Source organism: Anser brachyrhynchus (assembly GCF_964034855.1).
Source record: "Anser brachyrhynchus genome assembly, chromosome: 1".
Lineage (NCBI taxonomy): Eukaryota > Metazoa > Chordata > Aves > Anseriformes > Anatidae > Anser > Anser brachyrhynchus.
The window spans coordinates 104125693-104142842 of record NC_137694.1 but is presented as its reverse complement, the minus strand read 5'-3'; the positions used below and the strand labels follow the sequence as shown (position 1 = coordinate 104142842).

The following is a 17150-nucleotide window of genomic DNA, read 5'->3' as shown; positions in this document are numbered from 1 at the left end:
AAAACTTAATTCAATACTCCAGACATAGTTTTACAAGTGTGGAAAGGAGAGGAATAAACACTTCCCGTGACTTTCTGACTATGCTGTTGCTAATGCAGCTCCAGTATGTCTTTGCTCTTCTTCTCCACAAGAAGGTATTTCTGAATCTCCAAGGTCACCAGCTCATTTTTTGCAAAGTTGCATTCTACCCAGTCACCTTCCAGCATATATTGCTGCACAGAATTCAGTTAGAATAAAGCCATAGGTGTAGTACTTTGTATGTGCCTTAATGAGGCTTGTGTCATTTCTCCAGTTTGATGAGGTCCCTCTGAATGGCTGCACTATCCACTATCATAATGGTATATATAATTTATATCTAGAGACAGGAATCATTTCTGCTCTTCCTGTTTCAGTCAGATGAACTAGCCATTACAGAAGAGATCTGGGTTAGATTTTAATACCACAAATTTATTAATACATACAATAACTATGTACTGCCACTCCAGTCTTCAAAAAGAGCAAGAAGGAGGACCCGGGTAACTATGGACCGGTCAGCCTCACCTCCATCCCTGGAAAGGTAATGGAACAACTTGTCCTTGGCATTGTCTCTAGTCATATCAAGGATAAAAGGGTCATTAGGGGCAGTCAACTTGGCTTCACCAAGGGGATGTCGTGCTTGACCAATCTGATAGCCTTTTATGAGTACATAACCGGGTGGATAGATGATGGAAAGGCAGTGGACGTGGTGTAGCTTGATTTCAGTAAAGCCTTTTGACACCATCTCCCACAACATCCTCCTAGCTAAACTGAGGAAGTGTGGTCTGGATGATCGGGTAGTGATGTGGACTGTAAACTGGCTGAAGAGAAGAAGCCAGAGGGTTGTAGTCAATGGGACGGAGTTGAGTTGGAGTCCTGTATCTAGTGGAGTCCCTCAAGGGTCGGTACTGGGACCAGTGTTGTTCAAGATATTCATCAGCGAATTGGATGAGAGAATGGTGTACACTGTCAGCAAGTTTGCTGATGACACAAAACTGGGAGGAGTGGCTGACACGCCAGAAGGCTGTGCTGCCATCCAGTGGGACCTCCACAGCTTGGAAAATTGGGTGGGGAGAAATTTAATGAATTATAATGAGGGCAAATGTAGAGTCCTGCATCTGGGCAAGAACAACCCCAAACACTAGTATAAGTTGGGGACTGCCCTGCTGGAGAGCAGTGAAGGAGAGGACCTGGGGGTCCTGGTGGACATCGGGATGACTATGAGCCAGCACTGTGCCCTTGTGACCAAGAAGGCCAATGGCATCCTGGGGTGTATCAGAAGGTGTGTGGTTAGTAGGTCAAGAGAGGTTCTCCTCCCCCTCTACTCTGCCCTGGTGAGAACACATCAGGAATATTGTGTCCAGTTCTGTGCCCCTCAGTTCAAGAAGGACAGGGAACTGCTTGAGAGAGTCCAGCGCAGAGCCACGAGGATGATTAAGGGAGTGGATCATCTCTCTTACAAGGAAAGGCTGAGGGAGCTGGGTCTCTTTAGCTTGGAGAAGAGGAGACTGAGGGGTGACCTCCGTAATGTTTACAAATATGTAAAGGGTGAGTGTCAGGAAGATGGAGTCAGGGTCTTCTCAGTGACATCCAATGATAGGACAAGGGGCAATGGGTGCAAGCTGGAACATAGGAGGTTCCGTTTAAATATGAGATAAAACTTTTTTTTTTTTTTTTTTTTTTTTATGGTGAGGGTGACAGAACACTGGAACAAGCTGCCCAGGGGGGTTGTGGAGTCTCCTTCTCTGGAGACATTCAAAACCCACCTGAATGCATTCCTATGATGTGAATTAGGTGTTCCTGCTCCGGCAGGAGGACTGGACTAGATGATCTTTCAAAGCCCCTTCCAATCTCTAATATTCTGTGATCTCTGATAACCAGAAAAATGCTGTTATTAAAATTGAAAACCTTGTTAAAATAAGAAACTCTAGACCTGGGAGATAGCCTAGGTCGTTAAATATTGCAACTGTGAGTAGTTTTTCACTACTTGTGTAAAAGACTTTCTCAGGCTCAGAGATTTCCCATGAACCTCTTCAACTTCCAAGGGAAAAAACATTCTATGAACACAAATCAGTAAATCCTGTCCTCAGTATGGTCAAGTGGGCAAATTTACAATTCATCTATATCAAAATTAGAATGACAAAGGGATTCTGCACTAGCTTTACTTTTGAGATCCATTTTGTCTCAAAGGATGAAAAACAACAACTGGAACAAAAAAAAAAATCTGGACTAGAAAATGAGTTTAAACTCATGCTGAATTTACTAACAGAGATAAAAACACTGTTCATATGCTTACAGGTTGTAGTGGTTTAACCCAGCGGGCAGCTAAAGACCACTCAGCCATTCGCTCACCCTCCCTTCCTCCCTCCTCCCTTCCTCCCCACTCCCCACGGGACAGGGAAAGAGAGTTGAAAAAAAAGTAAAATAAAAGCTTGTAGGTTGAGATAGAGACAGTTTATTGGGACAGAAAAGAAAGGATAATAATAATAACAACAGCAACAACAGGTTATCCACAGCTCATCCTGTGGCCTAAGGCTTCACTAAATTTACTCTACTAATGTGAAATAATAGCTACATGAATTTCTTAAATAACAACAACTTGTTTTCCTTTAATGGATGGTAGCAGTTTAATGAAAAATGAACAGTGTGAAGCAGGATAGGAGAAAGCGAGCCTCTGGGACATGGTAGAAGCAAAGTCACTACCCCATAATACCTCAGCTGAATTGTCTTGACTGGGGCCTTGGAATTAGCAGAAGGGCAGACCTTCAACGTCTATACAAATTCTGAATATGCCTTTGGAGTTCTGCATGCCCAGGGAGCCATCTAGAGGAAATGAGGGCTATTGACAACAACTGGTGGACCAATTATGCACAGTCCAGAAATTTTACCATTGTTAGAGACATAGAAAAGGCCCAAAGTTATAGCAGTAATGCACTGTAAGCAGTGTTTCCTCAACACTGAACCTTCCCTTAAGACATGGACAAATGTTTAGCCTCAATGAGACACCTCCAGCAATTATGCCACAATGCCATAGTCCAATCAGTTCTTCACACACATATGTTATGTATCTTCAGCAAAGAAGACTCCAGCCAAGCATCAGAGAGCAATCCAAGCACTTCTCCCAGAGTGCAGCTCTCAGAAGCAACCAACACAGGCATCAATTTGCACAGCAGTCTTAGGCTCTCCTTTTGATACTTGAGAATCCTTCTACAGCTGATGTCCAGGAGCCTTGGGGAACACCTGGCAGGCCTCTGAGAAAGCTGAGGGTGCTTTCCTCTGTTAGGCAAGGACAAAGATAAGGCCTACCAGTAGGCTGTGGAACTGAGCAAGCTCTAGAAGTCTCTAAGGGCCTCTATTGAGCGTGCTTAACTGCCCTTGTCCTAGGGTGTTGCCAGCCCGTTTGCAGCTGCCCCTGATTAGGGAGGGTCAAAAACACCTCTACTAGCTGGTGCTCTGGAGAAACCTTTATAAGGGACTGTTCTAGAGTATGGCCCTGAGTGATACTCCCAGAAAGAGTTGACAGGCACAGCAGTTTGTGCAGTACTCCCTGGCTGTGCTTTGCAAAGCCTGAGGACCTTCTGGGTTTGAGGTTCAGGAGCTGTGGGAAATGCCCATTGGCCCCTTGGGAGAGAGGGCTGCCTCCTTTTCCCGGTAAGTGAGCACAAAGGTAGGTTCCCCTAGGTAGGTTTCCCAAACAGGAGACTGTGGGACTGGGGGAGTTTTAGAGGGCACTGAGGAGCTCTAGGGTCTTCTAATGAGCATGCTTAACTGCCCTTTACCTTGAGTGCTGGGAGCCTCTGTTGCAGCTGCCCCCTGATTTGAGAGGGTCAAGCACCCCTTTATCCAGTGCTCGGCTGAGGCCTGACCTAGAGCCGCACCAGCTGGCAGCGGTGTTACTGCCATCATTGGATGATGTAGCTTGTGCGTAAGGTGTCAAAGAATGGTGTCCACAGGTGCATCAGGTCCTTGGTGCATTCTGTTATGACAGTGACACACCATTAACCAGCAGCAGGTTATGGAGCAGCTCTCCCTGCTAGGGTGTAGGCTTCAAATCAGAAAGTTTGAGGCAGCCCACCAGGTCCCTGTCTGTAGGAAGTGCCTGGGCCTCACTCTGAGGCCAGGAGAGATGGACCCTTACCTTGCAGGAGGGGTGCCATCAAGCGCAAGACTGACAAGAAAAGGTAAATATGTTGTGCATTATCAGAGAAAATAAATGGGGGAGTGATAGGTTCTTGTGGCTCGACTCGGCCTGAAGGCCCTTGCGAATCGACGTGACCCAGCCATACAGCCCTAGCAAATCGACGTGACTCAGCCCAACAAACCTCATGACTCGACTCAACTTGTTGTGGCACAATGGCCCTTGTGACTCAACTCAACTCAGCCTGATGGCCCTTGTGGCCTTAGCATAGGGAGCGGGGCCGGATGGGGCACTGCATCAAAACCAGTGCCCCAGTAAAAGGGTGGAGAGTCTTAGTGATCAGAAACTCCTTGATGGGGGGCACTGAGGCTCCCGTTTGTTGCCCGGATAACCTCTCTAGAGAGGTATTTTGTCTTCCTGGAGCGCATGTCAGAGATGTTAGGAAGGCTCTGCCACAGCTCATTAAGCCAGAAGGCTACTATCCTCTTATAGTCATTCAGGATGGGTCCTGGGAAGCTGTGACAAGAAAAATGAGTAATATTAAAAAGGACTTTGCATCCGTGGGAAGGTTGTTGAAGGGATCAGGGGTGCAGGTAGTGTTCTCCTCTGTCGTCCTGCTGGGTGACCGGGACCCAGAAAGAAGGAGGAGAATGGGACAGATGAATGACTGTCTGAGGGGGTGGTGTCTGGACCAAGGCTTTGGATATTTTGATCTTGGGCAGCCCTTTGAGAAGCTGGGTATGTGGGCTGATGACCGACTCCAACTCAGCAAGTGGGGCACAAGTGTGTTGGGGAGCAAGCTCTCTGGGCTGGTTACCAGGGCTTTAAACTAGGTTTGATGGGGAAAGGGAGGGGAGTTAGAAGTGACAGAGAAGGGCTGGGGGAAGTTGTCACTGCTGTCACTGTTGAAGATAGTAGGGAAAAACCTCTGAGTTGTCCCATAGGATCGTCCAAGGGCTCCTCAGAGAAGGTAATGGTCCCGATACCCTGTCTGGAATCTTCTTCTTGCATCCCTTCAGGGGTAACTGCACCTGCTGCTTCCCTAAAGTGCCTGTATACCAATGCATGGAATAAACAGGTGGAGCTTGAGATCTGTGTTTGGTCGCAGGGCCATGATTTCATTGCGATCACAGAGACGTGGTGAGACAGCTCGCATGATTGGAACACTGTCATGGAAGGCTATGTCCTTTTTAGGAAAGACAGGATGGGGAAGCAAGGGGGTGGTGTTGCCCTATCTGTGAAGAAGCAATTAGAGTTTACCTAGCTCCAGCTGGGGGATGGTGAAGGACAAGTGGAGAGCTTGTGGGTGAGAATCAAGGGGTGGGATGGTATGGGAGACACTGTTGTGGGGGTGTACTACAGGTTACCAGATCAGGAGGAGGAAGTCGATGAGGCCTTCTACAAGCAGCTGGTAGTAGCCTCACAATCCCGGGCACTGGTTCTCATGGGGGACTTCAATTATCCAGACATCTGTTGGGTAAGCAGCTCGGCCAGGCACACACAGTCCGAACGGTTCATACAATGCGTTGAAGATAATTTTCTGATGCAGGTGGTGGAGGAGCCGACGAGGCGGGGGGTGCTTCTGGACCTTGTCCTTACCAACAGGGATGGGTTTTTTAGGGATGTGAAGGTTGGGGGCAGCTTGGGATGCAGCAACCATGAGATGGTGGAGTTCAAGATGGAACTTGGTGGAAGAAGTAAGGCAAAAAGCAGGATTACTACCCTGGACTTTCGGAGAGCCAACTTCAACCTCTTCCGGTACCTGCTTGGGGGTATCTCATGGGCTAGATTACTAGAAGGCAAGGGTGCTTGTGAGAGCTGGGCAACATTTAAACAGCACATCTTCCAAGCTCAGGATCTGTGCAACCCTAAGAGTAGGAAATCAGGGAAGTGGGGCAGGAAACCTGTGTGAATGAGCAAGGAGCTCATCGATAAGATCAAAAGGAAGAGGAAGGTCTATGAAATGTGGAAAAAGGGCCTGTCCCCTTGGGAGGAGTATAGGAGTGTTGTCAGGGCCTGCAGGGATGTGACAAGGAAGGCTAAAGCCCACCTAGAGATGAAGCTTGCAAAAGAGATAAAGGATAATAAGAAGTTTTTTTTAAGTATGTAAACAGTAAAAGGAAGACTAGGGATAACATGGGTCCCTTGCTGAACGAGGGGGGTGTCCTGGTAATGGGGGACAATGAGAATGCGGAGATACTGAATGCTTTCTTTGCTTCAATCTTTGCTTCAAGGACTCCCCCCCGGGACCCCTGGACCCTGGAGGGAGGAGAAAGGGTCTGGGAAATGGAGAGCTCCCCCTTGGTTGATGAGGGAGTGGTTCGGGAGCATCTGAGTGGGATCAATGCACACAAATCCATGGGCCCTGACGGGATGCATCCATGTGTGCTGAGGGAGTTGGCAGAGGTGATCACCGAACCGCTCTCTATCATCTTTGAAAGGTCCTGGAGAACAGGAGAGGTGCATGAAGACTGGAGGATAGCCAATGTCACTCCGGTCTTCAAGAAGGGCAAGAAGGAGGATCTGGGAAACTACAGGCCAGTCAGTCTCACCTCTGTCCCTGGAAAGGTGTTGGAACAGCTTGTTCTGGATGCCATCTCCAAGCAATTGAAAGAGAATAATGTTATGAGGAGCAGTCAGCATGGATTCACCAAGGGGAAGTCGTGCTCGACCAACCTCATTGCCTTCTATGATGGCATCACCAGCTGGGTAGATTGGGGGAGAGCGATGGATGTCATCTACCTTGACTTTAGCAAGGCTTTTGATACCGTCTCCCACGACATCCTGCTAGCAAAGCTGAGAAAGTGTGGGATAGATAAGTGGACAGTAAGGTAGGTTGAGAACTGGCCGACTGGCCGAGCTCAGAGGGTGGTGATCAGTGGCGCAGAGTCCAGCTGGAGACCTGTGACTAGCGGTGTTCCCCAGAGGTTGGTGCTGGGTCTGGTTCTGTTCAACATCTTCATCAACGACCTTGATGAGGGAATAGTGTTCACCCTCAGCAAGTACACCGATGACACAAAGCTGGGAGGAGTGGCTGACACACCAGAAAGCTGTGCTGCCATTCAGTGAGACCTGGACAGGCTGGAGAGATGGGCAGGAAGAAACCAAATGAAGTTTAACAAGAGCAAGTGTAGAGTCCTGCACCTGGGAAGGAACAACCGTATGTATCAGTACAGGCTGGGGGTGACCTGCTGGAGTGGAGCTCTGAGGAGAACCTGGGGGTCATGGTGGACAACAGGTTGACCTTGAGCCAGCAGTGTGCCCTCGTGGCCAAGAGGGCCAATGGGATACTGGCGTGCATTAAAAGGAGTGTGGTCAGCAGGTCAAGGGAGGTGATCCTCCCCCTCTACTCTGCCCTGGTCAGGCCTCACCTGGAGTAGTGTCCAGTTCTGGGCTCCCCAGTACAAAAACAACAGGGACCTCCTGGAAAGAGTCCAGCAGAGGGCCACAAAGATGATACGGGGCCTGGAGCATCTCCCCTATGAGGAAAGGCTGAGAGGCCTGGGTCTGTTCAGCCTGGAGAAAAGAAGACTGTGGTTTGTGGGGACAGGACAAGGGGTAATGGCCACAAGATGGAGTACAGGAAGTTCCGCACCAACATGCGAAAGAACTTCTTCATGGTGAGGGTGATGGAGCACTGGAACAGGCTGTCCAGGGAGGTTGTGGAGTCTCCTCTGGAGATATTCAAGGCCTGTCTGGATGCCTACCGGGGCAGCCTGCTCTAAGGAACCTGCTTTGGCAGGGGGGTTGAACCCGATGATCTCTCGAGGTCTCTTCCAACCCCTACAATTCTGTGATTCTGTGAATTAGCTTGACTTGGCCAGAAGGCCCTTGTGACTCAGCTCAACTCAGCCTGATGTCACACTCGACTCGACTTGACTTGCCCACCTATCCTCATGACTTGACTCGATTCAATTCAACTCGGAACAACAGCTCTTGTGACTTGACTTTACTCATCCAAACACAGCCCTCGCAACTCAACTCAACTCAGCCTGACTGCCCTCACCACTCACCTTGCCTCATCCCAAAGGCCCTCTCAACTTGGATTGACTTGGCCAGAAAACCCCTGCGACTCGACTTGACTCAGCCCAATGGCACTCACAACTTGGCTCAATTCAGCCAGAAGGTCTTTGAGACTCGACTTGACTCAGCTCAACGGCCCTTGTGGCTCAACTCGATTCGGCCCGACAGCCCCCACAGTTCGACTCAGCTCAGCCCGATGGCCCACGCAGCTCAACTTGGCTCAACCCGATAGCCATCCCAAATCAACTCAACTCGACTCAGCCATATGGCCCCCATGGCTAGACTCAATTCAGCCCAACTATCCTCGTAACTTGACTCAACTTGTCTCAACTTGGCACAACGGCCCTTGCGACTCAACTCAGCATGATGGCTCTGATGAATCGACTCGACTCATCCTGAAGGCCCTTGCAACTTGTCTCGACAAGACTCAGCCCGATGGCCCTCATGACTCTACTCGACTTGGCCTGACAGCCCTCTCGACTCAACTCAACTCGACTCAGCCCAACGGCCCTTGCGACTCGACTCAGCCTGATGGCCCTCACGAATAGATGTGACCTGGCCCTACAGCCTTAGTGAATCAACAAGACTCAACCCCACAACCCTCACGACACAACTCAACTTGGCTCGGCACAATGGCCCTTGCGACTTGACTAGGCCCAACGGCCCTTGTGACTCAACTTGACTTGTCTTGACAGCCCTCTCGACTTAATTCAGCTCGGCCCAATGGCTCTCATGATTCAGCTGGACTCAACAAAATGACTCTTGTGATTTGACTCAAATCAACTCATCTTGAATGCCATCGCAACTTGGCTCACCTCGAACCAACACCCCTCGCGACTTGATTCGACTCAGCCCTAAGGCTCTTGTGATTCGACTCAGCCCAACTTGGCCTGACAGCTCTCACAAATCACCTCGACTTGGCCCGCTGGCCCTTGCGAATCGACTCGACTCTGCCTGATGGCTCTTGCGACTTGACTCAACTTGCCTTGTCCCAACAGCCCTCACAACTTGACAGGAATCATCCCGACAGCCCTCGCGACTCGGTTTGACTCGTTAAGATGGCCCTCACGACTCGAATCCTCTCGGCCTGACGGCCATCTCAACTCAACTCGACTCGGCCCGACGGCTCTCCTGATTTGACTTGATTCAGCCCAACAGCCCTCACAACTCGACTCGGCACAGCCCGACAGCCCTCGCAGCTGACTTGATTCAGCCCGACAGCCCTAGCAACTCGACTCTACTCAGCCTGACAGCCCTTGCCACTTGGCTCGATTTGGTCAGAAGGCCCTTGCAACTCGCCTCGACTTGACTCCACCCGACAGCCCTCATGACTTGACTTGCCCAACTATCCTCACAACTTGACTCAGCTCGATATGGCACAATGGCCCTTGGGACTCGACTCAACATACTGCCTTTGGTATCAATCCAACCCTTTGGCATAGATGACAGGCAGAGACTGGGACAGGTGAAATCCAGTTGAGGCAGAAAGAAAAGATATTCCCAAAGGGCAGCAGGGAAACCCTGAGATGCCTTGGGTGACAGCATGGTCTCCAACTGTTATTATAATTAACTGCTCTGACCCAGGTTACTTAGCAATCTGCAGCAGTTTGGGACCAGCTTGGTTGCAAGAGAAGAGATTGGGGATTCTGGAGGAGGACTGGTGTCTGAAAAAGCCACACATACACACATAAAAAAAGGTCCAGAACACAGTGGTGTAAGATCCAGGTTTATTTCCTTTGCACCAGCAATAATGGGATCTCTTTATTCTTAAGCAAAACTCTTCAGGAACAGGGCAAAATTGGGACCGTAGATTGAATGTGGAGGGAAATTATTCAGGAGTCCTGTAATTCAGGGAAGAAGATGAAAAGAATCGGTGATATTATTATTTTTTTTTTTCCCAATGCTTACAAAGGTGACTGGTGCCTCAAATCTGTTCTGCAAGGCAGAAAGAGGTGTGTCAGTGTTGAAAACATTGTGTGCAGTTAAGTCTCTTCAGGAAATTGAGGGGTTTTAGCTGTAGAATGATCACCCCTTCCATCCCCCAAAACATCCATGAAGATGATCCCCTTTGTAGAACCTTGGGGCACCTTGCAGCCATGATTCACTGGAATGTGGCTGGGATGTATTAAGAAGATCAAATGGGACTAATCATGAAATTAGTTAAACTTCTTCCGCACTGAAGAGGCAATAGATGGAGTCTGAGAAAGTAGGAGGCCAAATGGCAAGGGAGACATCAAAATAGAGTCTAGAAGAAACCATGAAGATGGTGGAAATATGAGTGTAGTGTTGAGAATATTCCTTTGCTTCAACCCAACATTTTTTCCCTTCAAAGCCACACCCTCTCATTTTACGATGATAGTAATTTCCTAGTGCATTATTAAAAAGATGAGAATGCATATACTCACCCCATTGTCATTGAAGCTGTGGTCACTGATCATCAAAGTTGACAGGGTTCTGAAAAACAAACACTGTTATAGTGGGGCTACCAAGGGGCTCCTGGTGCCCTTTATCCTGAGTCTCTCTGAAATGCATGGCAGTGACAACCCAGGATCTCTGGGTGGTGTGGTAAGGGAAGAAGGGCTGCTTAAGAGTGGAAATACTCACCCTTGCAGCACCCACATCCTGAAAAGATAAGAGAGCAGAACATTGTGAGGACCCTACTTTGCTCCCACCACAAAATCTATCCTCTTTGTACACTCCCTACCCCTCCCAGACCCTGGGAAAATAGTTGGACCAGGACAGGAGATGTTCCTGAGGTCCGCTCAACTCTTTTGCAAACCCAATCCATCCTGAAGCAGAAGATAGGGCTCAGGCCAGGGTTGCCTTCTCAGGGCTACGATGCTCCTGGTTTTGTTCCCCCACACCCAGCCTTGGGAACACGGGGAAAGGGCAACTGCCTGTTAGTTCCTGATGAGATGGATGTTGTGGTCTGTTGCAATACTCACATAGATGACTGGGGGCTCGAAGCCATTCTGTGGAAAGTTGGGGAGAGAAAGAGGAAGGGGGAGAGAGAGAGAGAGACAGAGGTGAGTTCTAAGGGCACCAGGAGGTACAGGAGTGGCTGGGGGTGGAACCCCTGGAAATACAGGCCACAGAGTGAGTGACTAGGCATTCCCAAGCCCTGATGGACATGGCCCTTTCCAGACAATACACAGCACCTGCCCTGAGATATCTGCTGGTCTTCTTTCATCAGCTATCCACTGCATTCTGTGGGATGCATTAGCAAGAGCAGGCTAATGGAGTCAGGGGAGGGAGTTTTCCTTTCTTGTTTGTACTGAGGAGGGAAAGAGCACAGAACTGGTGTGGGCTCCAAGGACAAGGAGGTGACACCATTCTGGTGAGGATGCAGAAGAGACTGCACCGAAGTTCTGATACCTACAAACCCACATCTCCCTCCTTCACGTTCCACTGCTACCCAATGTTCCCCATCTTGCAATCCACTTTAGAACCTCCCATACTCGTGTGACAACCTGTTCTCAGTGTTTCCCTTTCATCTCAGTTCTCCCCATCATTTCACTCCCCTTTTCCAGTGTTTCCTAAGTGGTCTGCTTTGCACTGTTGTCTAGTTGTTTCCTCATCTTCATGTATCTATGAATTTGTAATGTCTCACAGTGCTCCTCCTTCCTGTTTCCTCATGTGTTAGTGTCACCCAGTTTACCTTACAGCCCAGTATCTCACAATTCCCAGCTCATTCCTGTCTCTCTGGGACTCCCACATCTTGGACACCCGTCTCTTTCATTTTACACTACCAACAAATTCCTGGCATCTTCCAGAATCTCCAGGATCACCCATCTTTCCTTGAACCCATACCTGCCCACAGCCTGAACTGCCTATAAACTAGTGCCACTTCAGTTCTCCCAGCTCCTACCACCTACTAATTCCTTGTATCCTCACAAGCAACAAAATGAAGTGGTAGAGGCCCTATCCTCCCCTTCTTCAAAGGGGACTGGAGAGAGCACAGAGACCAACTCTTCCTGGATGGGCTCAGTGAAGGGCAGAAAGACAATGAGTCCAAGTTGAGACAGCTTGGAAATTTCATGGTGAAGAAAAGACTACTCTTCCTGGGGAGTGGCATAGTACTGCTGGCACAGGATCAAGGGGAAGTAATGGGTTTCCATGTGGTGACACTTTCAATAATGTCCTGACACAGTCCTTGAAGAGTGTGCAAGAGGTTAGGGGCCAAGCCTTACCCTAAGCAAAGGAGAAACTGAATACATTGTGGGTTACCTCCCCCAAATCCCTCCTTAGTTATCCCAGGGAGGACCTCAATTCTTACCCCATTGTCATTGAAGCTGCGGTCACCAACCCTATTCCGGTTGAAGCTGCCATGGTTCTGAAAAACAAACACTGTTATAGTGGGGCTACCAAGGGGCTCCTGGTGCCCTTTCTCCTGTGTACCACATGGCAAAGAAAACCCAAGATCTCTGTGTGGGATGGTAATGGAAGAATGGCTGCTTGAGAGTGGAAACACTTACCCCTGCATCACCCACAGGATCCTGAAAAGATGAGAGAGCAGAGTGTTATGAGGATGCTACTTTGCTCTCACCACAAAATCTATCCCCTTCATACACTCCCTATATCTCCCAGGTTGTTAAGGGCCCTGAAGCCAGGTCAGAGGAAAGAGCTCAGGTCATGAGCAGAGTTATGTCTATGTGCAACCATTTAGGGGAAGAAGAGGGGGAGGGGAAGGGTGTAGACCCTGGGGAAAACAGTTGGACTGGGACAGGGGATGTTCCAGAGGTCCGCTCATCTCTTTCACAAACCAGATCCACAAACCAGAGTGTGCAAGAGGTTAGGGGCCAAGCCTTACCCTAAGCAAAGGAGAAACTGAATACATTGTGGGTTACCTCCCCCAAATCCCTCCTTAGTTATCCCAGGGAGGACCTCAATTCTTACCCCATTGTCACTGAAGCTGCGGTCACCAACCCTATTCCAGTTGAAGCTGCCATGGTTCTGAAAAACAAACACTGTTATAGTGGGGCTACCAAGGGGCTCCTGGTGCCCTTTCTCCTGTGTACCACATGGCAAAGAAAACCCAAGATCTCTGTGTGGGATGGTAATGGAAGAATGGCTGCTTGAGAGTGGAAACACTTACCTCTGCATCACCCACAGGATCCTGAAAAGATGAGAGAGCAGAGTGTTATGAGGATGCTACTTTGCTCTCACCACAAAATCTATCCCCTTCATACACTCCCTATATCTCCCAGGTTGTTAAGGGCCCTGAAGCCAGGTCAGAGGAAAGAGCTCAGGTCATGAGCAGAGTTATGTCTATGTGCAACCATTTAGGGGAAGAAGAGGGGGAGGGGAAGGGTATAGACCCTGGGGAAAACAGTTGGACTGGGACAGGGGATGTTCCAGAGGTCCGCTCATCTCTTTCACAAACCAGATCCACAAACCAGAGTGTGCAAGAGGTTAGGGGCCAAGCCTTACCCTAAGCAAAGGAGAAACTGAATACATTGTGGGTTACCTCCCCCAAATCCCTCCTTAGTTATCCCAGGGAGGACCTCAATTCTTACCCCATTGTCATTGAAGCTGCGGTCACCAACCCTATTCCAGTTGAAGCTGCCATGGTTCTGAAAAACAAACACTGTTATAGTGGGGCTACCAAGGGGCTCCTGGTGCCCTTTCTCCTGTGTACCACATGGCAAAGAAAACCCAAGATCTCTGTGTGGGATGGTAATGGAAGAATGGCTGCTTGAGAGTGGAAACACTTACCCCTGCATCACCCACAGGATCCTGAAAAGATGAGAGAGCAGAGTGTTATGAGGATGCTACTTTGCTCTCACCACAAAATCTATCCCCTTCATACACTCCCTATATCTCCCAGGTTGTTAAGGGCCCTGAAGCCAGGTCAGAGGAAAGAGCTCAGGTCATGAGCAGAGTTATGTCTATGTGCAACCATTTAGGGGAAGAAGAGGGGGAGGGGAAGGGTGTAGACCCTGGGGAAAACAGTTGGACTGGGACAGGGGATGTTCCAGAGGTCCGCTCATCTCTTTCACAAACCAGATCCACAAACCAGAGTGTGCAAGAGGTTAGGGGCCAAGCCTTACCCTAAGCAAAGGAGAAACTGAATACATTGTGGGTTACCTCCCCCAAATCCCTCCTTAGTTATCCCAGGGAGGACCTCAATTCTTACCCCATTGTCACTGAAGCTGCGGTCACCAACCCTATTCCAGTTGAAGCTGCCATGGTTCTGAAAAACAAATACTGTTATAGTGGGGCTACCAAGGGGCTCCTGGTGCCCTTTCTCCTGTGTACCACATGGCAAAGAAAACCCAAGATCTCTGTGTGGGATGGTAATGGAAGAATGGCTGCTTGAGAGTGGAAACACTTACCTCTGCATCACCCACAGGATCCTGAAAAGATGAGAGAGCAGAGTGTTATGAGGATGCTACTTTGCTCTCACCACAAAATCTATCCCCTTCATACACTCCCTATATCTCCCAGGTTGTTAAGGGCCCTGAAGCCAGGTCAGAGGAAAGAGCTCAGGTCATGAGCAGAGTTATGTCTATGTGCAACCATTTAGGGGAAGAAGAGGGGGAGGGGAAGGGTATAGACCCTGGGGAAAACAGTTGGACTGGGACAGGGGATGTTCCAGAGGTCCGCTCATCTCTTTCACAAACCAGATCCACAAACCAGAGTGTGCAAGAGGTTAGGGGCCAAGCCTTACCCTAAGCAAAGGAGAAACTGAATACATTGTGGGTTACCTCCCCCAAATCCCTCCTTAGTTATCCCAGGGAGGACCTCAATTCTTACCCCATTGTCATTGAAGCTGCGGTCACCAACCCTATTCCAGTTGAAGCTGCCATGGTTCTGAAAAACAAACACTGTTATAGTGGGGCTACCAAGGGGCTCCTGGTGCCCTTTCTCCTGTGTACCACATGGCAAAGAAAACCCAAGATCTCTGTGTGGGATGGTAATGGAAGAATGGCTGCTTGAGAGTGGAAACACTTACCTCTGCATCACCCACAGGATCCTGAAAAGATGAGAGAGCAGAGTGTTATGAGGATGCTACTTTGCTCTCACCACAAAATCTATCCCCTTCATACACTCCCTATATCTCCCAGGTTGTTAAGGGCCCTGAAGCCAGGTCAGAGGAAAGAGCTCAGGTCATGAGCAGAGTTATGTCTATGTGCAACCATTTAGGGGAAGAAGAGGGGGAGGGGAAGGGTGTAGACCCTGGGGAAAACAGTTGGACTGGGACAGGGGATGTTCCAGAGGTCCGCTCATCTCTTTCACAAACCAGATCCATCATGAGGCAGCAGATAGGGCTCAGGCCAGGGCTGCCTCCTCAGGGCTAGGATGCTCCTGGTTTTGTTCCCCCACACCCAGCCTTGGGAGCACAGAGAAAGGGCAACTGCCTGTTAGTTTCTGATGCGATAGACACTGTGGTCTGTTGCAATACTCACATAGATGACTGGGGGCTCGAAGCCATTCTGCAAGGAAGAGCGAGAAAGAGAGGTGTATAGGTGCTTACGGATTATCCTGTGCATCTCCTGGGGCCCTGATGTTAGGTATTTGTGGAATCCACCTTCTTCCCAAGTTCTCCTGGCTCAGTCAACCATTTATCTCCCAACATACATGTTTTATCACTCCAGTTTTCTGAGATATGTTCTTTCTCCCCTTCCATATTCTGCCACATATCCCTTCATACTCACCCCATTGTTGTTGAAGCTGCCATCCCCAGCACTGTTCCCATTAAAGCTGTTAGAGTCCTGGAAGGAATATACAGAGGCTATAGCTGTGGTCCTGCCATGACTGGGGCGGCAGGAGGGAGGGTGGGGGAAGATGGAGGGGGAGCAGGAGTGAGTGAGTGGCAAAGACAGAGGGAAAATAGGGTCAGATTTCTATTTCTCACTCCCCTCATACTTAGTGGGTAGCTTGGAGAATAAGATCCTCCTAATGCCCCCACTCTTAGGACCCACTATGGTTGTAGCCAGGATGTTCTCAGTCCCTTGGCAACCTCCTCCCTCTCATTGTCCCCTCGCAGGGGCATGACTGGTCCCCATATATCCTGAACCACCCAGTCCCTCCAAATTTTCCTACCAGGGGAGCTGCCTTAGTGCCTCCAAGCACAAGGAGACAAACAGCCAGGAATGCAACACAGATCTCTTCCTTCATGGCTTCTTCTTTGCAACAGGGTACTCAGTCCTTCAGGCAGGGTCAATATACAATGCTGAGGCTGGGGCTGGATTTATAGGGCACAGCCAGATCTTGCCACATCAGCTTTGCCTGAGCCAGCCCCGATATCCTGACCCAACCCATGGTTTTCCTGGTATCACATGCCCCAACCTTGGCTTATCACTGTCTCCTAATCTCTCTCCACCACTCCCTTTTGTGGGAATATACCTTTGTTTTGATCTTTCAAAGAGGGACATTGGCAGTTTCACGCCCATACTCCATTTTAGATCAATGTTTGATATTAAGCCACTTTGTTCAAACTGTGAAACAGTGCAGTTTGGAAAGTTTCCTCAAATGAAGAAACACTCCCTAATCCCTGGTGCCAGGCCCTGCCCCAGGGCTGCCTTGTTCCACTGACAGATGATTTGTACCTCTGTGTGGTGGTACCCTGCCACTCCCTGGGATAATCCCAGCCTTTCTGTAGAGACCATTGGTCTGATGACTGGTTTTAATAAGTCTCCCCAAACTCAGGATGAAACAACATATTCAGATTTAGCCCTATCCTTCTCCTTGTCTGGGAAATATCTCCTTGGTGCCATATCTTTCTCAAGGCCCTCTGCTCTAGGAGGATGCCAGGTAATGACTTTCAAACAACCTTGGTTTGGGCAAAGGCCATTGTGAGCTCTGACTTTCCTCAGTCTTCAGACATAATGAACCTGGCACTTATTTTGGCAATGACTCCTGTCCAGGGCTGGCAAACAGGAGAAAAGTATCTCCAATAAATATTTGCGAATGTTATCAAACGAGATGCCTATTCAGAGAGCAAGCTGTACCCAGAATGGTCCAGGGGCCT

General features: G+C 49.1%; 1 protein-coding gene across 5 annotated transcripts; it reads right to left on the bottom strand.

The window, feature by feature from the left end:
* Positions 1–9125: 9125 nt before the first annotated feature.
* Positions 9126–16818, bottom strand: LOC308188356 (uncharacterized protein). 5 transcript variants are annotated; one of them, XM_080577278.1, is made up of 15 exons: positions 16223–16818; positions 15835–15891; positions 15586–15612; positions 15132–15152; positions 14933–14989; positions 13892–13912; positions 13693–13749; positions 13272–13292; positions 13073–13129; positions 12652–12672; positions 12453–12509; positions 11122–11148; positions 10781–10798; positions 10582–10630; positions 9126–10017 (listed from the first exon to the last, which is right to left on the bottom strand). In XM_080577278.1, the coding sequence occupies exons 1-14, from the start codon at positions 16295–16297 to the stop codon at positions 10604–10606; spliced, it is 543 nt and encodes a 180-aa protein (XP_080433404.1). In that variant the 5' UTR covers positions 16298–16818; the 3' UTR covers positions 9126–10017; positions 10582–10603. The 5 variants fall into 5 exon arrangements, 3 of the variants coding, with proteins under 3 accessions (XP_080433404.1, XP_080433406.1, XP_080433405.1); XR_013945441.1 differs by lacking the exons at positions 13073–13129; positions 13272–13292 and adding an exon at positions 11335–11450; XR_013945442.1 differs by lacking the exons at positions 13892–13912; positions 14933–14989; positions 15132–15152 and adding exons at positions 11335–11450; positions 14512–14532.
* Between the last annotated feature and the right edge of the window lie 332 nt (positions 16819–17150).